Here is a 22,659-nt window from a genome sequence, read left to right as displayed (position 1 = left end):
TTAAAGGGTCATGCTGCATATGCCTCAGCAGCATCAGGTCAGAATCTCTCAGCTGCCAGCTAATGTTTCAACTTGCCTGTTGTCACCAAAATGATTCATCTGTCACCCAGGAACCCAGGGTGCTCCTGATCAGAGCAGCAGCAAAGTGCAGCCCCATACACGTCCTCATCCCACTCCCAGCTCACTCATAGAATCCTGCCCGGCAATTCTCATTCCTGCTGCACTAGCCAGGGCAGTACTTAGCCCTACATAGAACGTGAGGAATTTCCTTACTCTTTATGATTTACATTTCTACTTATAATCTTAAAGATAGGATAAAATGATCATAAGCAACATTATGTCCCAGTTTGTGAGCAACCTCTGGGCAACCATGCCAAGGCAGATGGGAGAGTAAGAAGCTTCCCCAACTTACACACACACTCCTAGTAGCTGTCCCTGTGCTCCCTGCATTCTGGGGAGCAAAGGGACCATTGCTTCTGCTTTTCCCGGGGAGCAGGATGCTGGAAAAGAGGCAGGGAATGGCAAGAAGGAGGTAAGGCCCTGGATTTCCCCTCCCCAGCCTCACAGTGGCCCGCGGAGTCTGGCAAGGGCACTAAAGGTTAACATCCCAATGGATCGAGCAAATTATACTCTCCATGTGCCCAAGGAGCAGCACCAGAAAGATTCTGCTTGCTGTGAGGTACAATCTCTTTCATGCTCTTGACGGTGTGTTGTGGCGTGGCTCCACACTAGCCCCATGCAGGGCCCTGGCTTAAAAAAAACCACACTCTAGCCCTATAGGTGTAATACAGTAACCCAAGACCTAAGCATGCACAGAAAAAAGAAAAAGAGAAGTAAAAATAAGGAACTAACTCAGAGGAGTGATCTGTGTGTGATTTTGATAAGCTCTTCAAGCTGGCCCTCTACTGTATAAATAAGCATGGGATCCCAAAATAACATCATAGAACTGTTCTTTCAAAACACTTAAAAAGCCTCTGCCACATTGTTTAAATTGATTCTTAAGGTGGTTGGACTTGAAGCAAAAGTCTGAAGTTAAAGAAGGAAAAATTTAGGCTAGATATTAGGAAAATGCAGTCACAGCAAGAATAACTGAGCAGTGAAACAGAATAGCAAGGCAGGTGATGGAGGCACCAAAATTGCAGATAGTGAAAGACAGTTTAGATCAGTGGTTCTCAACCTTTCCAGACTATGTACCCCTTTCTGGAGTCTGATTTGGATTGCATACCCCAAGTTTCACCTCACTTAAAAACTACTTGCTTACAAAACCAGACATAAAAATACAAAAGTGTCACAGCACACTATTACTGAAAAATGGCTTCCTTCTCGTTTTACCATACAATTATCAAATAAATCAATTGTAATATAAATATTGTACTTACATTTCAGTGTTCAGTATATAGAACAGTACAAACAAGTCATTGTCTGTAGGAAATTTTAGTTTGTACTGACTGCATTATTGCTTTTGCTTTTGTAAAACTAGGCAAATATCTAGAGGAGTTGATGTATCCCCTGGAAGACCTCTGCCTACTCTCTGGGATACGTGTATCTCTGTTTGAGAACCACAGGTTTAGATAAGACATTAATGGGAATTTATAATTTTGTCATTTTCATTTACATGCTCATAAATTTTGTTTGGTCATGCTGGTGGCTTCATGTGATAACTTATGTTCATCTATCTTGGAAATGTGATGCCTGTATAACTTCCTCAGGTGCCTTGCTATTTCAGGATCCTCTCTCATTGGCAGTTTCTGCAAAATTCCTCTCTATCATCCTTGCTCTGTACGTGTTTTTTCCATGTTCTTTCTTTTCATTTCATATCAGGGATCCTCCTCACAGACCTGTTGAAGACCTAAAGCTGGATCCTCAGCATAAACCAACATAGCTTCATTGACTTCAAGGGAGCTACACCAGTTTATACTAGCTGGGAATCTGACCCCAAATGCTCACTCCATCCATCCTTCCAATCACTTTCTTGCTCCAGATCTCTAATCCAAACAATGGCCATTCACACTGATGATACTACAGGAGCTGGTATGACAAATGTGCTTCTTAAAAAGCTGGGAGATACAGGAATTGAGATAGCTGACATGAGAGGTCAGGGCTATGATAATGGTGCCAACATGAGAGGAAAGAACAGAGGAGTGCAGACACGGATCCAAGAGTTAAACCCTCGAGCTTTTTTTGTCCCATGCTGTTCTCATTCATTGAAGTTGGTGGTCAGTGATGCAGCATCAGCTTCTAGTGAGGCTGCTGAATTTTTTAATGTAATTCAAAGCATCTATGTATTTTTCTCTGCATCAACTCATCAATGGCAAATTTTGAAGCAACATCTGGGAACATTCTCTCTGACACTGAAACCACTGAGTGCCACACGATGGGAAAGTCAAGTGGAGGCGATAAAGCCTATCAAACACCAAATTGGGAAGATAGATGATGCCATAGTTGCCATTCTGGAGGATAATGCTATGACAGGAACTGTTCGTGGGAGAACAGTGGCAGAGGGAAATGGAATCACCAGAACCATACATAACTTCAAATTTCTGTGTGGCTTAGTGTTGTGGCATGACTTACTGTTTGAAATAAAAGTTGACCTTGATATATCGGGAGCAATGGAACAACTGGACAGAGCAAAGTCATACCTACAGTCACTGGTCAGATGAGGCATTTCAAAACGTTCTGAAGAGTGCACAGAAGTTGGCAGAGGAACTTCACACTGAAGCTATTTTCCCACCCATTCAAGAATACAAGAGTCACTGAAGAAGAAGACATTTTGATTACAAGGCACGGGATAATCCCATAAGAGACCCCAAACAACAATTCAAAGTTGAATTCTTTAACCAGGTGCTAGATTGTGCAATAGAGTCAGTTGAAGAATGTTTCATGCAGCTCAAGGAACACAGCAGTATATTTGGGATGTTGTATGATATTCCAAACTCCTCACTATACCTGAAGAAGACCTACACCAGCAGTGCAGGGCACTAGAGACAATGTTGACACATGATGACATGCGCGATATTGATGTGAGTGATTTAGGTGATGAACTGAAAGCCCTTTCAAGACACATTTCAGCAAGATCAACTCCAAAGGCTGTTCTGGAATATATGTGCACAAATAAGATGACCACCCTCTTTCCAAATGCGTTTGTTGCTTTGCGCATACTTCTAACACTTCCTGTAACCGTTGACAGTGGAGAACGCAGCTTCTCCAAGCTGAAGTTAATAAAAACACATCTACACTCCACTATGACACAGGAGAGGCTGGTCGGCCTTGCAACCATCTCAATAGAGCATGAGCTGGCCCAGACTGTGGACCTTCAGGAAGCTGTTCAAATCTTTGCAACCAAGGCGGCACGGAAAGCACCACTTTGATTATTCAAACAGATAAAAATGTCAGTGTTTATGATGCAGACAAGAAAAGTTACATTTGCTGTTCAGGCGTTGGAAAGTTAAGTGTTACTTAAAATTTTTGAACAAGGCATTTTCAGTTGTTAGTTCTCCTTTATTGGAGTAGGTAGCAGAGCAGTACCATGAGAGGAGCAGAACAGGAAGAAGGCAGAATTGAGACCTTTCAAAGTTTTGGCCCAAGCGAGGAGGCATGGGAGCGTCATTTGAGCTCCCCGCCTCAGGTGCCAAAATGTTGTGGGCCGGCCCTGCCTACACTGTTCGTAGTTTGGCATTGTGGTATCTGGCAGCTACAATACCGGATAATGGATCACTTTCCCCTAGTCATTCACACTCCCAATATCCCAGAGTAGGAACTGTAGAGAGAGAAAACACTCATCTGGAACTTTGTGTAAAGAATCCTGAGTAAGGATAATCATACCTGGTAAAGCTGAATTGTAATGGTATAAAGAACAGAATGGAAATAAAACAGTGTCCCAGAAGCTATGCCTGTGTTATTTATTTATTCATTTCCCTTCAAAACTGTGTAAGAATAAATGCAGAGAGTGCAATCCTAGTCTCATTGAAGTCCATGGTAAACTTTCATTGATTTCAGTGGGGTCAGGATTTCACCCAACATTTAAATTGCAATCCTGCAATGTGGTTCTGAAAGTACATACCTTGAAAAATGCTGCTAAAAGTCAAGTACCAGGTAGCAAATTTAACTGCTAATATCCAGGGCAAAGACCCTGCTTTTTGGAGCAGATATTGAATTGAGAAGTTACTTTTCTGCTAGTTAAGCATTAAGCAGATTGTTGATCCACTAGAATTATATGTTAGATTTTATTTTCAAACCAGGAGTGGGTTTAGCTAAAGTAACAAAATTATTATATCCCTGGACAAAGTCATTCTGAAGTTTGCAAACTACACCAGTGTTATATCCAGAAAGAACAGCCACGAAACTCAAGCTTTCTAGAGAACGAAAGGGTAATAGCTTCATAGACTCATAGGTCAGAAAGGAACATTGTGATCATTTAGTCTGACTTCCTGCACATTGCAGGCCACAGAACCTCACCCACCCACTCCTGAAATAAACCCCTAACCTCTGGCTGAGTTACTGAAGACCTCAAATCATGGTTTAAAGACTTCAAGTTACAGAGAATTAATCATTTACACTAATGTTCCTATTCACAATGTGAGGAATGCACCTTATGTTTATATGTAACTAAAACAGAGATTGTGGATTATAAAGTGACATCAGATCTTGCTTATATATACAATAATGCCCCTGAAACATAGGATTTGTTTTTTTCAGTGGTAGCAGGAGGAAAGAATTTTATCTAGTTAGGTTTGACATACATTTTCCAGAAGATGGTACTGCCTTGTAAATCTGAATGTTTGTATAGATTCTTGTCAATAAAATAATAATAATTAATAAAGTGCCTTTGATGTGACAGCCATGATCTCACAGACGGCCATTTGGCACTTCGAATCCCGGGGCCACCTGACAAAAACTGAAATGTCATACACAGATAAAGCAGCCTTAAGTTTAATGTTAGGAATAATAATATTACATGACAGGTTTCAGAGTTGCAGCCGTGTTAGTCTGTATCCGCAAAAAGAACAGGAGTACTTGTGGCACCTTAGAGACTAACAAATTTATTAGAGCATAAGCTTTCGTGGACTACAGCCCACTTCTTCGGATGCATACAGAGTGGAATAAATATTGAGGAGATATATATATCCATAGATATATCTCTCTCTATATTTATTAGAGCATATATATATATAGATATATCTATAGATATATATATCTCCTCAATATTTATTCCACTCTGTATGCATCCGAAGAAGTGGGCTGTAGTCCACGAAAGCTTATGCTCTAATAAATTTGTTAGTCTCTAAGGTGCCACAAGTACTCCTGTTAATATTACATGAGTACTCACTAAATGTGAATTTCAGGAATAGCACACTGTTTCTGGTTCATTGACCATAAAATATTATTCAAGGTGTTAGGACACAAGACTTCTCTATTCTACTTTCTTTATCAGTTGCTAGCCAGCAGCGATTGTTTTTGCTGTTTTCAGTATGATATTATAGGTGATGGTGGTGGTGACTCCTATATTTAAATTATCTAACATTTTCCATTATAAAGGATTCTTACCAGGAGCAGATGAAAGAACTCAAATATAAAATTGCAGAACTACTAACTGTGGTATGTAAACTATCACTTAAATCAGCTTCTGTACCAGATGACTGGAGGATAGCTAACATTATACTAATTTTAAAAAAAGGCTCCAGAGGTGACCCTGGCAATTACAGGCCAGTAAAACTAACTTCAGTACTAGGCAAACTGGTTGAAACTATAGTAAAGAACAGAATTATCAGATACATAGATGAATGCGATTTGTTGGGGAAGAGTCAACACGGCTTTTGTAAAGGGAAATCATGCCTCACCAAGCTACTAGAATTCTTTGAGGGGGTCAACAAACATATGGAAAAGGGTAATTCAGTGTATCTAGTGTACTTTCAGAAAGCCTTTGACAGGGTCCCTCACCAAAGGCTCTTAAGCAAAGTAAGCTGTCTTGGGGTAAGAGGGAAGGTCCTCTTATGGATCAGTAACTGCTTAAAAGACAGGAAACAAAGGGTAGGAATAAATGGTCAGTTTTCAGAATGGAGAGAGATAAATAGTGGTGTCCCCCAGGGATCTTACTGGGACCAGTCCTATTCAACATATTCATAAATGATCTGGAAAAAGGGGTAAATAGTGAGGTGGCAAAATTTGGAGAGGATACAAAATTACTCAGAATACTTAAGTACAAAACAGATTGCAAGGAGCCACAGAGGGAGCTGACAAAACTGGGTGACTGGGTAACAAAATGGCAGATGAAATTCAATGTTGATAAATGCAAAGTAATGCACATTGGAAAACATAACTCCAACAATATACCTACAAAATGTTGGAGTCTAAATTAGCTATTACCACTCAAGAAAAAGATCTTGGAATCATTGTGGATAATTCTCTGAAAACATCCACTCAATGTGCAACGGCCATCAAAAAAGCTAACAGAATGTTAGGAGCCATTAGGAAATAGATAGTTAATAAGACAGTAAATAGCATAATGCCACTATATAAATCCATAGTACACCCACACCTGGAATATTGCATGCAGTTCTGGTCAACACATCTCAAAAAGGTATCTTAGATTTGGAATAGGTACAGAGAAGGACAACAAAAATGATTGAGGGTATGGAACAGCTTCCATATAAAGAAGGATTAAAAAGACTGGGACTGTTCAGTTTAGAAAAGAGATAAAAAGGGGATATGATAGAATCCGTAAAATGATGAATGATGTGGAGAAAGTGAATAGGGAAGTGCTATTTACTCCTTTATATAACACAAGAACCAGGGGTCACCCAATGAAACTAATAAGAAGTGGGTTTAAATCAAACAAAAGGAAGTACTTCTTCACATAGTCAAACTGAGAAACTCATTGTCAGGGAATCTTGTGAAGGCCAAAACTATAACTGGTTTAAAAAAAGAACTAGGTAAGTTCATGGAGGATAGGTCCATCAATGGCTATTAGCCAAGATGATCAGGGATGCAACCTCATGCTTTGGGTGTCCCTAGCGTTGGACTGTCAGAAGCTTGGAGTGGACAACAGGGGATGGATCAAATTCAATAACTGCCCTGGTCTGTTCATTCCTTCTGAAGCACCTAACATTGGCCACTGTCTGAAGACAGGATACGAGCTAGATGGGCCATTGGTCTGATCCAGTATGGCCTTTCTTATGTTTTTATGCAATCTTTTTATTTGAGAAGCTCTAATACTGCCATTGTTTGCAACAGGTTTGGTAGTCAGCAGGGGGAATGCCCTCGGGTTAACAAAGTGTCTTTTCTTTGTCCCATGGAATTCTATTTATCTTTTGCTGAGACACAAACTGTTAAAAATTGCCCTTTCCCATCTTTTGTTTGTGTCCTTCAGGAAAAATTTGGCAGCTTGCCAAAATAATAACTGATCACACAAACATTCCGAAGTGCCAGGCTCACATCACTGCCAAAGCAGCAGCAGTCACTTTACTGGGGAAAGAAAAGAACTCTGTTGCAGATACACTATGGTGCAGTCACGCCCACATACTATTTTTTCCACAGGACCCTTGCCCCATTCAGCGCACAGGGAGAATGCACAAGGGGCGGAATTAAGGCTGCATGGGCATCCCTAGATCTGGCATTTTCTAACTTTTCAGTGCTTGACCTTGCAACCTAAGTAACATTTTAAAATGTAGTTTTGCTGTATGTAGATTAATATGGATCCTCAGACACTCTTTCAAGGCTGCCTACATAAGCCTACCAATAGACTGGAATTACAATAAAGATTCTTTCCAGCACAACCTGCACCCATAAAGAGTACAGAAGCAGAGTAGTTAGAGGAAGGTGGTTACAAGGAATGGCCAAAAAAAGTCCTTGGTCCAGTAACACACTTAATGGAAGTATATGTGGGAGGCAAAGGCTCATGCAGTTTAGTTACAATCTAGTTACTGGGAAAACTAATAGGTCTGCAGTGAAAATACATGGGTGTGAAGTTTCAAACTTTTCCAGTAATGACACAGTACTGGCAACCTCAAACATTCAAAAATCAGGAGTCAGGCTGGGGCTTTAAGAAAAATACCAAATATCCTATCAGAGTTGGCTATACTGATGACCCAATTATTCATAGATTCCATGGGCAGAAGGGACTGTTGTACTACAGGTCAGACTAGATGATCACACAGACCATAGAACTTCCCCAAAATAATTTGTGCAGCCAATCTCATGATCTTTTGGGACCTGATTCATGAGTTTTGATCTCATGAGGTGGTCCAGCTCATATTTTTTGATCTTTTGAGTTGGCAGTACTGAGATGGTCTCCTATAGAATGGCCAGGTACAATTATTGGCTCTGCTTTCTGAGCACAGGGACTGCTCCTCCTGTCTCTTGAGGTGCAAGCCACCCAGAGGGGTGGCGAGGAAGGGTCCATTGCCCCCCTTGTCTTAAACTCAAGCCAGTGTAGCTGCACAGCTTCAGAGAGCGGTGCACATGAGATCATTAACAGTTCAGCACACATGCTCTCCCAGTGGCAATATACCTATAACGCCCCCTCTCTCCACCAATGCATGGCCATGCTTGTGTGTAGCTCCTTTGTATTTTCTTCTCAGATCCATTTAACTACCCATCTGTCTTGGTTCTTATACCACACCCATCACTGTAATGTTATTTAAATAGCTCCATTGTTCCAGAGGAATATAGCTGTCACAGAGGATACCTTCATATTAGGATTTTTTCTACATTACAGAATTATATTGTGTTTGAACAATATTGTAAATAATCAAGCTAGATGACATGAGTATGATGCTGCTGACCACAACTTTGCCAGTCACTGTAGGCCGGGATAAATCATGTTCAGCACTGTATTGGCACCAGGGTTTAAATCATGATAATTAATCATGGTTAGTTGATATGACAGTGAGCATGATTTTTTCTGGTGTACACTGACAAGTCTGTCATGGGCAACCCCGTGTCATTTAACTCAATTGATTACAATCCTGTTCAAACATGATCAACTTTTGAAATGCAGACAAGCCCGTAGAGTGAAGTAGTTCTTGAGGTAAATTGGAACAATCCCATAGAGAGCTTTGCAGATGAGCACTGAAAATTTGAATCTGAATCAGGATTTAACAGGAAGCCCGTGAAAAGAACAGAGCATGCGGTGATATCGTTATGCTACTGAATAAATAGGCTGCTGTGTTCTGAACAAAAACAGAATTAAACAAAAAGATTGGCAGTTTCATTCCTCAAAACAGTGTATTGAAACTTCATTTATTTTCTTTCAACCAATATAGTTCTTTGAATTTGCTTAGGCTTTTTTTCAGTTGGCACCAGTCTCCACATAACACACATTATTTGGAACATTCATTCTAGAGTGGGCAATATATTGTCAAGTCTTCTCAGTGCTCCTGATGCCTCTCGCTATTTTATCTCTGTGAGACTTTCCCCAGACACTCAGATTATACTTGAAACATAACGCCCAGCTTCTAGCAAACGTATGGTCTATCTCCTAGCTCTTTGGCTACGCAAACTTCACTCTGCTTCACTTCACTTCCCTACTTTACCCTTTACTAAAAGAAACTACACCATCTGCTCAAGAAATTCCCAGCTACAGTACGGGAACAAATCTACATGGACACCCCCCCAGCACCCCAACCAGGAGTATTCTATCTGCTACCCAAGATCCAGAAACCCAGAAACCCTGGACGCCCTATCATCTCAGGCATTGGCACTCTTACAGCAGGATTATCTGGCTATTTGCACTGTCTCCTCAGACCCTACGCTACCAGCACTCCCAGCTATCTTCGAGACACCACCGACTTCCTGAGGAAACTACAATGCATTGGTGTTCTTTCTGAAAACACCATCCTGGCCACCATGGATGTAGAAGCACTTTACACCAATATTCCACATGAGGATGGACTACAAGCTGTCAGGAACAGTATCCCTGATGAGACCACAGCACGCCTGGTGGCTGAGCTTTGTGACTTTGTCCTCACCCACAACCACTTTAGATTTGGGGACAACTTATACCTTCAAGTCAGTGGCACTGCTATGGGTACCCGCATGGCCCCACAGTATGCCAACATTTTTATGGCTGACTTAGAACAACGCTTCCTCAGCTCTTGTCCCCTAGTGCCCCTCCTCTACTTGCGCTACATTGATGACACCTTCATCATATGGACCCATGGAAAGGAGGCCCTTGAAGAATTCCACCTGGACTTCAACAATTTCCACCCCACCATCAACCTCAGCCTGGACCAGTCCACACAAGAGATCCACTTCCTGGACACTACAGTGCAAATATGTGATGGTCACATAAACACCACCCTATACCGGAAACCTACTGACCGCTATACGTACCTACATGCCTCCAGCTTCCATCCAAGACACATCACACGATCCATTATCTACAGCCAAGCCCTAAGATACAACCGAATTTGCTCCAACCCCCTCAGAGAGAGACAAACACCTACAAGATCTTTATCAAGCATTCGTAAAACTACAATACCCACCTGGGAAAGTGAGGAAACAGATTGACAGAGCAAGATGGGTACCCAGAAATCACCTACTACAGGACAGGCCCAACAAGGACAATAACAGAACACCACTGGCCATCACATACAGCCCCCAGCTAAAACCTCTGCAGCGCATTATCCACGATCTACAACCTATCCTGGAAAATGATCCCTCACTCTCACAGACCTTGGGAGGCAGGCCAGTCCTCGCTTACAGACAACCCCCTAACCAGAAGCAAATACTCACCAGCAACTACACACCACACCACTGAAACACCAACCCACGAACCAATCCCTGTAGCAAACCTCGTTGCCTACTCTGTCCCCATATCTACTCTGGCGATACCATCAGAGGACCCAACCACATCAGCCACACCATCAAGGGCTCATTCACCTGCATCCACTAATGTTATATATGCCATCATGTGCCAGCAATGCCCCTCTGCCATGTACATTGGCCAAACCGGACAGTTCCTCCGCAAAAGAATAAATGGACACAAATCAGACATCAGGAATGGTGACATACATAAGCCAGTAAGTGAACACTTCAATCTCCCTGGTCATTCTATTACAGATTTAAAAGTCACTATCACTGAACAAAAAAACTTCAGAAACAGACTTCAAAGAGAAACAGCAGAACTAAAATTCATTTGCAAATTTAACACCATTAATCTGGGCTTGAATAGGGACTGGGAGTGGCTGGCTCATTACAGAAGCAGCTTTTCCTCTCCTGGAATTGACACCTCCTCATCTATTATTGGGAGTGGACTACATCCACCCTGATTGAATTGGCCCTGTCAACACTGGTTCTCCACTTGCGAAGTAACTCCCTTCTCTCCATGTGTCAGTATATAATGCCTGCATCTGTAACTTTCACTCTATGCATCTGAAGAAGTGAGGTTTTTACCCACGAAAGCTTATGCCCAAATAAATCTGTTAGTCTTTAAGGTGCCACCAGACTCCTTGTTGTTACTACTGGGAGAGGCAAAGAAGAGGTAAAGCAAGGGAATAGGGCTAGCTCAACTAATATGCAAAGCCATCCTCCAATTGCAGAGAAGATTAACTCACAGTTTCTTTGGTGGTGGGGAAAGAGAGGCAGGTGGGTACACCTTATTACTGCTTCATAAAAGGAGCAGTCTGCATCCACAGCATTTTTGCTGAAGATCTTCCCCAATTCCTTGGTGTACTGGTGGAACTAGTGGCAGTACCCCCTCTTACCACTAGGTGGAAATCCTGCCCTGCTTCTTGGAGGTACTGAGGCAGAAGGAAGACTTCCTTCCTCCATCTTCTTCCTGCACCAACCTATCCATTGAATTCTCAGCAGGATTTGGTCCATGCTATTCAATGTCAGACTATTTCACTAAAGTCAGAGATCTGTTCACGCAACAAGGTTCAGAACATAAAACAATAAATACCGAAAACAAGCTAGTGTGCATGTAATTCTGTACAGGAGCACTCCCAAGTCACAAATTTGATAGAACAAATGATGGTTCAGATTGTGAAGACAAGAAATGATAAAAGTCTTAGATAAGCATCTCATCTTCATGAACAGTACGTTAGGTCTGGTAAGCATGAACTCCCTTCTGAAGTGCTGAGCTTGGAGTCTGAACAGATATAATCCAGCCCCATTTTCCTAAATGGGTGCCAAAATAACCCAATAATAAGGTGTCCTTTTTATTTGGTGTAATTTATATCTTTCCACTCCTCTAGCATGCAAGTAAAACCTACTTGGACTGTCTTACACACTATGGGCTAAATTCAGCCCTAGAGAAAGCAGGCTCAACAGTCATCGAAAGATACACTTACTCTCAGGCTGACACATTGGGTAAAACCCTTGCCCCTTTAAAGTGAATGGGAGTTTTGCCCTCAGTTTTAGTGGGCAGGATTTCACCCATTATGTTTTTCCCTATGCAAACTATTCCTTACACCCTATAGTCAAATTCCCTTTGCCTTTATGGGATTTGCTTCAGACAGAGCAATGTGTATTGAATATATATGCATTCCTTTGAAGTCTTTGAATTTATGGATAGTTTCACAGCTCACAACTAGTTTAACCAGTTCTCTCTCTAATTGCAAGCTAAAGATTTGCATTCCATTTTTCTTAACAAAAATTACTTGTAAATGCTTTCTTAAACCTTGTCTATGCAAAATTTATGCACCAAATTAACTAAATAACTGATTACACAAATAACTAAAAACTAGTTAAATAGGTGCACAAACTGTGTAGATATGCTCATCGACTGTAAACTCTTCTGGGCAGCATCTTGAACAATGGGGCCTCTGGACACTACAATAATATACATATTACATCACCAGAATATTGATTTAAAATCTGGAAACCAGACCTGTTCCTAATTTTCTCTTTCACATTGGTGTTTTTGGTTAACAGCTCTATTTCAAACATCCTCTTGTTTTCATTCAAAGGTATCAATCTTAAAGTATTATCCTTTTTTGGAAGGATCTCTAAGGCTGAAAGAAAATTCCAGATTAGCACTATAATTTCTGAAGAAACAAGAAATGTTATTTTTGAAGCCAGGACAAACAAACAAAGTGCAGCAGCAATAAATATTCAGCAAGTGCATTCATCTTCTTGCCTATTCTATTGGACTTTATTATCCCATTCTTGAAGAGATACTACATCAGTCTAATACACAAAATAACAAATCTCTCTTGGCTGTTCTGATAATAAACATCTCCAGTTTGTCCAATCCATTGTGCATTCATGTAGGCCAGAATCTAAAAGATCTCTCCTTAGGGAGCATGAAGGAGAAGCAGCAGCTCCCGTGCAGCCTACTTCAGGAACACCATTTTCAGCCCTCCCCCGACACATGCCCAGAGAAAATGACTGTCACACCTGTAACAAGTGTATCAAAGCTCTGCTCACCAATCAGTTTTCAATCTTCCTAAAACTTCTTCTCATCCTCTATTGTCTATCATCAGCTAGGCAATAGCTGTGGGGGAAGAGGAATGTATTCCTTCACCTCCACATCCTACCACATCACTCCTAACTCATTATCAGTCTCCTATTCCTGGTCACCATTTCCAAGAGTTTGACCGCCACCTACTGAGCCTTACTTATTTGTAGCACCCTGGGTATAGATTTCATCAGTTTTTATTTTTCAGTAAAATTATTCCTTTTTACTATTGTACCTTGCTTAGTTGGAAGAGGCTGGTTAATGGTCATGTATAAGCGTCATCATAGCCAGATTCATAGTTAATTAGTGATTTTAGATAAGTGATCCCATTTTGGGATTTGCATTATATTCTTCTGTCAGTGGCACCCATTTTCTACATTTGTTTTTTCAATGGTACACCTGGCTGGGTGCCAGGAGACCTGGATCCTTTGTCTGCTCTGCCATTGACTCACTGTGAATCCATGGGCAAGTCACTTTGCCTCTCTGTGCTTCAGTTTCCCTCTCTGGGACAACAAGGATAATGATGACACAAAGATCAGTAGTGTTTCTCATGTGATACCACTGCACATGCAGCTCAAACTCTTAATGGCTTTTTTTGCTGTCATCTTGCATTGCAAATTTGTATCTGTTTGTCACTCCTATTCCTGTTTCATCATTTATGCTGTCCAGGTTTCTTTTTCCCATTGAATGAATTTATGTTTTGGATCATTTTGTATATATTAATTAGCTTTCCATTTTTCTGCCTTTCTTTCTAATATTTCCAGCTACATAGGAGTTGCCATAGCTCTGGTAAGAGTAGCTGATTTTAAGGAGAGAATGTATGCATTTGTGATCAGCTCAGCCACTTCTTTCTTAAATTCTTTGAGAACTCTTGGACGAAGACATAGATTCCAAGGCCAGAAGGGATCGTTGTGCTCATCTAGTCTGACCTCCTGTATAACACGGGCCATAGAACTTCCCCACAATAATTCCTGGAGCAGATCTTTTAGCAAAACATCCAATCTGGATTTAAAAATTGCCTGTGATAGAGAATCCACGCCGACCCTTGGTCAATTGTTCCAATGGTTAATTACCCTCACTGTTAAAAATGTACATCTTATTTCCAATCTGATGTTCTTTTTATCCAAACTTTCATTTACCTTTCACCTTGCTAAGATACTTGTCCTTCAGTCCCTGTGATTCTGCATCTTAAATATTATAAAGTACATTTCTCAAACTACCATACTGTTATTTTGCTTGTAGGAATTGAGTACGTATCATGCTCCTATTTAAATAAATGGCAAAACTTCTCTTGGCTACAGTGGAAGCATGTTGGGCCCATGGGCCACGATACTGCAATGAGCTCTGTGCAGGTAGACTCCTGTGCCCATATGCAGCCCTGTTGCAGTCAGTGCTCTTCCAGGAGCACTCTATGGCTTGACAGCTACTTTCAATTCACTTTAATTTATAAATTCACATTCATTTGGACTGCTGAAAAGTTCCCTGTTTGGAAAGAAGGTTAAAAGTGGTGGAAAGGGCCACCAACCAGTGCTGAAATAGCTCAATTTTTTGTCTCTTTCACCAACAAAACATAGTCCAATAAAAGATATTACCTCATCCACCTTCTATCTCTAATATCCTGGGACCGACACAGCTACAACAACACTGCAAACAAGAAATAGTAACTTGCCATTTGGTAGAAGGATTTAAAGAGTGACTTTTTCTTTTTTAGACCCTCACTTTCCATACCCCCATAACTGCTTCAATTAATCTTCTATCATCACAGGGTTCCTTATTTTTGCCCCCCATATTAACCAGTCCCTTACTGCACCTTGATCCAGGGACATAGAGTTTTGTGTGTGTGTTGGTAAACGGCTGGGACAGACATAATCAAAAAAGGCCAACTAGCCAATCATCATGTGGCTTTGGACCATCAGTGTTCTTGGCTATATACAGTGATTTGCTTATGGGAATTGAACATGTGTCCATTCCATGAAAACCATGCAATTTATTCAGTTAAAAACCAAAGTATTTTTATAAACCCACTAGCTTCACCTGATAATGAGACTTTTGGCATTGTTTATTAAAAGGATATCAAAAATACCCTTCAGGTTTACACACTGAGGGCTCAGTCCTGTTACAAGAATAGTTCCACTGATGTTAATGGAGCTACTAACTTCTTGTGAGTATGAAGTACTCACATGAGGAAGCGCTGCAGGGTCTGGGCCATAATAACTTGCCTCCAAAGAGAAAAGTTTCCATGAAATAGAGAAATGAAAACACGAGAATGTGTGTGTCACTGACAGTTACTGAAGAAATGATACTCTTTGTCACCCTAGTACCGTATACATTTCCCCTCTGAATTAAAACAATAATTTCCACTACAGCTGGTTTCCTTGTGTTCTGTTTATTGTGGGGGAGGAGGAGCCTGTCGGCAAGTTAAGAAGAGCTATGCTGAAAAGTGTAAAAGAGGTAAAAATGAATCAATAAAATGTTTAAAAGAATAATAGGTTTTGTGCTAATGTATCACTGCATGTCATGTACGGTAATGAGCCAGATAATTGAAAAAAATTACAATTATAAAATAATTTTATAAATGTAAAATTAAATGTGTTCACACCATAAAGGAACACACTGTAACCCAATAAGTATTTGTCCAAAACATACTTAGGTCTCATACATCAAGAGAATTACTTACACAATTAAACCTATACTGTAAAAATAAGGGTAATTATTGTTCTACTTTACAACACATAGAAGTCAATTTGTAGGGTTTTTTTGTTTGCTTTTTTAAGTAGTGTGGTTTCCAAGGATGTGCCCTAGAAAAGGCGACAGATATTCCTTCACTATCCTAGCTGGACCTGAACTGGGTGGAAGACATCCACACAGTAGCTAATCTGTCTTTTTTAACCTTTTGGCTTCCATGAAGTATGTCAGGAAAAAGAAGATTCTATCTTTCAAACATAATGTCCCTTTCAGATCTTAGGGTTACAGAGACAAACAGTCCCTAATCCAGTATTTTGCATTGTGCTTCTATTTTGATTCCTGTAGCATCTTTGTGGGAGGATATGTCAAGGAATTGACGAACAGTATTACACAAAGTGAATCAAAAGCTGGGTCTTCCTTGCTCACTCAGATATACAAGTTCTAGATGTTCTTGGCTGTGGCCTCGTTTTGCTGAGTCCCACTTTCCTCTTAAGTATTATAACAGCTTTGATCACTGCAATTGAAAAGTCCTCGATCTCTTCCATTGCTGTCTTGTGAGCCTGCAATTGGTTGTTAGTCTTCTTTGTTACCTTCTACAGCTCTTCCATTTTTTGTTGTTGTTGTTCTGGAAATTCTTTTTCACAACCTCGCTCTCCCATTTCATTATCTCTGACGTTAGCGTTACTCTCATGTCCCTGGATTTTTCAGTGAACATTTCCATGAGGCGTTTGAGAGAGTTTTCTCAGTTACTGGTTGCTTCAATTTGGCAGAGCAAAATGGCAGCAAAGACAACAGTAACTGAGTGAATGGGTCTAAATGATACTGCTTTTGCTATTTTATATTCAGCTCTTTTGAAAGTTATATTCTCGATATACATACAGATCTCTACATACCCCAAATAAGAGTAAACTAGGATAGTTTATTAATCCTGTGCCTTGATTCAGCCCTGGATATACCATCTCCCTTTGGTAGCAGTAAGTCCACTCAATGCAGCAGTGCAAGGAACCTGCAATCTCTCCCATTGAGGTCTCCACTGTTGATGAGCACAGATCCAGAATGGATGCCAGTGGCCAGGGACAGGAGCCTGTCTACGGTAGCTAGGTATATGCTGAATTAGTGCATTCCCTGACTATCTTCCAAATGTTTATCTGCTTGAAAGTTGGGCAAACTTTGGTTCCCCCAAATGAAAATGCTAGGGTCTATCTTCAAAAGAAATACAGCATGGATAGACCAAGCTCGGTTTTATTCAGTTGCAAAAATCCAAATAATCCTTTTTGCCTTCAGGAATCTTCATCTCAGAAATAACATTTCTTAAATTTTTGATCCATAAAAGATTTGATAATGTATGACAAAGCAAAGATACATTGTGGTCCAGAAGATCCCACTGTGTTTCACCATGTAAGCAGAGCATGTACTCGTCTCGTACAAAGAATTTGTTTGGCTTGCATAAAGATTTAACATGCTTCAGGAGAGAGTGTAGTCAGGATAAAACATGATTCTGCCTCTTGGATGTTCACTGATTTACAATTTCTGGCAGGGGCATGTGTCTGTGTCTGAACATGCTCTGGCGTGTTTTATCCGTTGGTTTATAAGAAAGTAATCTTTGCATTGCAGTGAGACTGACAAATTCTGGAGAAAACTAGGTCCCAAATAATTCTGATATCTGTTTAAAAAATAGAAATGAAATCTCTAGTCTCAGACTTCTCTGGTACTCCCGTACAGGAATGTTACACCCTTCAGTTTTGTTTTCTATAGGCTCCGTGATATGTATGTCAGTGTTATTGTCTTTCAGCTTTTGCGCAATCAGAGAAATTGCTGTCTAGTCTGGAGCTTTTTAGGGGCTGAAATTGCAGTTCTTACTCATGCAAAATGTCCATTAACGTCATTGCAAGATTGGGACCTAAATCAGTAACTCATAACTTGATTCCTCTAATTTGTCCTGAAACTATGGGCAGCCCCATGAAAAGCTGTCATGAAAAGTTAATGTAGGAAATATAAATGAAACAGGACTGTTTCTTAAGGGTGAAATTCACTCTGGTGAGTTAAACCAACACAAATCCCTCTGCACCACATGCTCCTCACAATTGAGGCTGCATGGAGAGGTCCTAAAGCTACTAAAGACACATGGGGTCTCTGCACCCATAGTGGTTGCAGAGAGATTTTAGTGCCAGCCCCATATAGGCTGCCATGAAAGGTGGCATTGGACAGTTTCAGGTTCAGTGATTATGCATATCCACAAGTGACATAGAAGGGCAATGATTCCATCCCATAAACTGCAGGGTGAAGTGGGGCGGGCAACTGCACAACAGCCCTATTCCCCCATCTCTCTGCACTTCACTTGCCTGGATTTGTGCAAAAACAGCTAATTTCACCCCAGATAATATTACCTTTAACCACATGTGTCTCGTCTGGTTAGGATGGCCAGAGAATCAATAAGGGGAGGAGCTTTTAATTGTCATAAAACAAACAAACTCTGGTTCATAATGCTCCCAGGATTCCTTTCCAAATTCTTGCTGCCTGGCTATTGCAGCAAATAACACATGTAGGACAAAAAGAACAGGAGTACTTGTGGCACCTTAGAGACTAACACATGTATTTCTGCAATTGCAGATATATGAGGTAAAGATAGAGGGGGAGTCTTAACTTTATAGTTTCCTGATCATCTTAGTTTTAGAGAGTCTCTGAATGTTATTTTAACATAACTTTTCTTTGCTGGGTAAATACAGTTTTATGATGACATTTTTACATCAGCTGGATAAAGTCTGTCAGACCTGGACTGCTACATTATTCATTTTCAGTACAGACTTCTGAGTAATAATGAAGAACCTTTAGAAATTCTTGGAAAATGGCTACTTCAATTTTAAGAATATCATTATCACTCACTAAAGTTATAAATCCTACTCTAAAAATGATTTTTTTTTAAAAGCACCACATTTTTATGTGCATGGATACAACAATCCCCAGTGAAAATCATGCTGTACTTCTGAACTGACAAATTATATATCTACACAATTAACCCTGGTACACAATGCAGATAATAATACTCCCATTCTCTCACCCTTTGTCCATCTTGTCTTCAGGGCACAGAATGTCTCTCACTATCTGTTTGTACAGCACCTAACTCAATGGGGCCCTGATCCCAGTGTGGGTCTGTAGGTGTTACAGTAGTACAGATAATAATTAATAGTAACACTATGGTTAGTTTTTAATGCACTGTGTAAGACTCACAAAGCCCAGGATTGGATGCGACACTAACTCTGATTCCCACAAAGATTACTGTACTTTTTTCACATCCTTTGCTTTTCTAAAAGAAAATCCACCAAAATCTAAGCCTGACAGGTTTTGTTTAGTACTCATTTCACTAGAGTCATTTGCAGCAGGAGATCATAAAATAATCGTTTTAATTTCTACTGTGCCTTCCCTTGGCAGATGTCAAATAGGTTTACAAACATTAATGAACCATACCTAATAACAGCTCTGGAAGGCAGGTAAGTTTTATTGCCCACTTTTTACAATTGGGGAAACAAAATCATTAAATGACTTTCCCAGTCATACAGCAGGGCTGTGGCAGAGCCAGAAAAAAAAAACCCTCTCTCCTGATTCACAATCCTTTGTAACAACTAGATCAAGCTCGCCTCAAGCAAGGAAAGTTTATTTCAGAGACAAAGGAAAGTAGCTTGGAAGCATCTCTCATATAATAAATGTGGTCTCCATTTCTCCTAACATTAAAACATTTGGAATATTTTTTTTAAAATGGGAAACCAAGTCTTTACAAACTAAAAGCTTTGCAATAACAATGAATCAGGTAGATGTTGCTACATTTTAATATGATGTGTTCTTCCATTTACACCCAAAAATACAAAACAACATAATTTACTCTAAAACAACCACCAAATAACCCACAAATGCAATATTAAGTCTTACTCTGCCATGGTATTCCATTAGCTAAGAAATTGCCCCATATTGCTTAAAACAATCCGAATAAGTCAGTATTTGCATTCTTTACACTGGAAAACAACCACTTTGTCATTAAGTCTGAACTCTTTCCTTGTACATGAGACGAATTTGGGTGCACTGAGAGTAAAATCCAAAAGGGGATGGGGAAGGGGGAGATTGTGAAGGTGGAGAGGAGAGGGAGAGAGAACAGCATGCAAGGAAGAGAAGAAAGGAGGGGAAGAGAATGAGAGGGAGGTCAAAGGAGATGGGCAGGAAAGACTGAGGGAAAGAGCCATGGGAGGGAAAAGAGAAGAGAGGCAGGAGAGGATAGACAGAGGGAGAGAGTGGGGATGCAGAAGTGAGAGAAAAAAAGGAGAAAGGAATCAGATAATAGTAAGGGAGGACTGGAGGAGGCTTTGTGCTAGGTGTGCCCTTACCAAACAGCTGAAGAGGGCTGCTGCTGGCGCAGGTTCTGGCTTGGTCTGGTCTCATGGTTGCTGGTGCCGGAGACTCTCCTGCTTGACTGGAGCCTGCAGTCCCCAGACCCAACTGAGTGAAACTGAGCGCAGCAGGTGGCTCTCTTAAGGGTGCGCGTCAGTGACCACAAACCTTTACACCATGAAACCACTTCTTCAAAAGCTGAAGGCCCAAGAATGTATATAACTGAGACCTGCACCCGAAGGAAATGGCTGTGACGGGGGATAAGGGGCCTCTCTGAGGGACCGGGAGCCTCTTCCTTCTGTTGCAAGGATCATTGCAGAAGGAGCTGTATTATGTGAACCAGACTAGATATCTGTTAGTGCCACTGTATTTCTCTCTCTTGTGTTCCCTTAATCCTTAGCTCATAAGTGTTGATAAAAATATACCAGGGCAGGTTGGACAGAGCTGACTTTTGGCCATTTAATTACAATCCAATTTTTGAAGCAAATGCAGTTTCTGCTGCTCAGTCTATGGCTGAAAGTCCGCGTAATTTGTTGGTGTCTTTAGGGAGGTGCATCATTCAAGCTGTGATAACAATCCGAAAGAGGAAGATTCAAAGCAAAAATCCGAGTGAGATTCTAAATGTCTCATGGAAATACGCAGCAACATTTGTCATCACAAGAGGGAGAAAACTTTAAAACAGCCCCTTCCAGATGGTTGACTTTGTTCGTCAGAATCTATCAGCTGACTTGCTCAGTTTAAAACTCTTAATGAGAAGTTTCTGTTCTTGTGTTTCTAATATTTTTATTAAAATTTGTTACCAATGAAAGTGGAGCTGGAACAGGAGTAAAGCAGCAGTTTGTGTGGGTGGGTGTAGGAAGCTATTAATTTCCACAGAAAAGCTCAAACTTAGATACAGCAGCTGTGAGGACCTAGTATGGCTTGCTTTACAGCTTGATTGTCTTCTAGAGTAAAAAAAAAGGTCACCTGACTTGCCCACTCTCACAGTGAGTTAGTGAGTCATTCTATCTAAAAGTGGAGGCCCTCACTGTTAGCCTATCCTGGTCCTTTGCTCTAGTCTCTAAATCACACCTCCATATCTTTCTTCACATATGCATCTGATATTGTAGCTCAATTACTCCTGTAATTTGCCCTGTCGATTGGCAATAGCTGGAAAGGTGGAGCTTGGCTAATTAAAGCGGCTTGCCTCAGGTAGGGCGCCCATATCATAACTCATTGTTGGAGTGAGGGGGGTGGTGTAGTTCCAGAACTTCTCATTATTCTTCATTTTATTCTTATTTTATTTATTATTTATGAAGCAGTAACAATATGTTTGGCACTGTACAAGACACAAAATACAGACAATCCCTGCCCCAAAGAGCTTACAGTCTAAGCAAGACAGACTCAGTGTAGCTAGTATGCGCAATGAAACCCAGCAGAAGCAATGACTAGGATTTTTTGCTATTAATATTGGTTGAATAATTTCTTATGGGCATCATGGAAAATGACCCTTTAGGAGGGATTTAAATGAAAAGAGTGTAGTAGCTTGATGGACCGGAACAGGGAAGGCATTTTACACATTGAGGATTGCATAGAAAATGTCACAGAGACAATTGCAGAAGTGGGTGAACAGAGCATTGAGGTTGATGTCACTGGCAAAGCAGAGCCAGCAATGTGTTAAAAAGACTAGGTTGGAGATGTAGACTGGGGCAATTATGTTGGGTTCTGATGCTGAAATGAAAACAAGTTTAAACATGATGTGATGGGAAATGGGAAGCTGAAGAGATTTGAAGAGGAGAGAGGGAGATAGTCTGATGAGTGTGAAAGAAAAAGATCTCTAAAGCGGGAAAGAAAACATAGGATTCCTGGTAACTTAGAGAAGGTATTGCAAACTGCGGAACACCACTACAGATTATGACTAAGGCCACGAGTTTGTCAGGGAGGTCACAGATTCCATGACTTTCCGTGACCTCTGATTTCTGCAGCAGCCGGTGCACCTGGCTCAAGGGCAGCTCAGGCAGTCCCTGCACCAGGTGCACCGGCCGCTGCTGGGGCAGTCTCAGGCCACCACATCCCCGCCCCCAGCAGCAGAGTTTGGGTGTGGGACGGGGCACGGGATGGGTGAGGTGGGCTCTGGGTGGCGCTCACCTTGGGAGCTCCCCGTAAGCGGTGACATTCCCCTCACTCAGATGCTAGGCAGAGGCGTGGCCAGGCAGCTC

General features: G+C 41.0%; 1 protein-coding gene across 3 annotated transcripts in view; it reads right to left on the bottom strand.

The window, feature by feature from the left end:
• The window catches only part of FLT3 (fms related receptor tyrosine kinase 3), an 80,770-nt gene that overhangs the window by 50,560 nt on the left and 7,551 nt on the right, over positions 1–22,659 (bottom strand). Inside the window, exon 1 of one of the 3 annotated variants that reach the window (XM_065581381.1) lies at positions 20,458–20,599. The exons of 1 other annotated variant lie outside the window; for it this stretch is intronic. In XM_065581381.1, coding sequence (XP_065437453.1) covers positions 20,458–20,512 — 55 coding nt within the window. In that variant the 5' untranslated portion in view covers positions 20,513–20,599. Of the gene's footprint in view, positions 1–20,457; positions 20,600–22,659 lie in introns of those variants that run through there. One more of the 3 variants, XM_008167421.4, reaches the window with a different exon arrangement.

This window comes from Chrysemys picta, chromosome 1 (genome assembly GCF_011386835.1).
Source record: "Chrysemys picta bellii isolate R12L10 chromosome 1, ASM1138683v2, whole genome shotgun sequence".
Classification (NCBI taxonomy): domain Eukaryota; kingdom Metazoa; phylum Chordata; order Testudines; family Emydidae; genus Chrysemys; species Chrysemys picta.
Note: the sequence above shows the minus strand (reverse complement) of the source record. Positions and strands in the feature narration are given on the sequence as shown.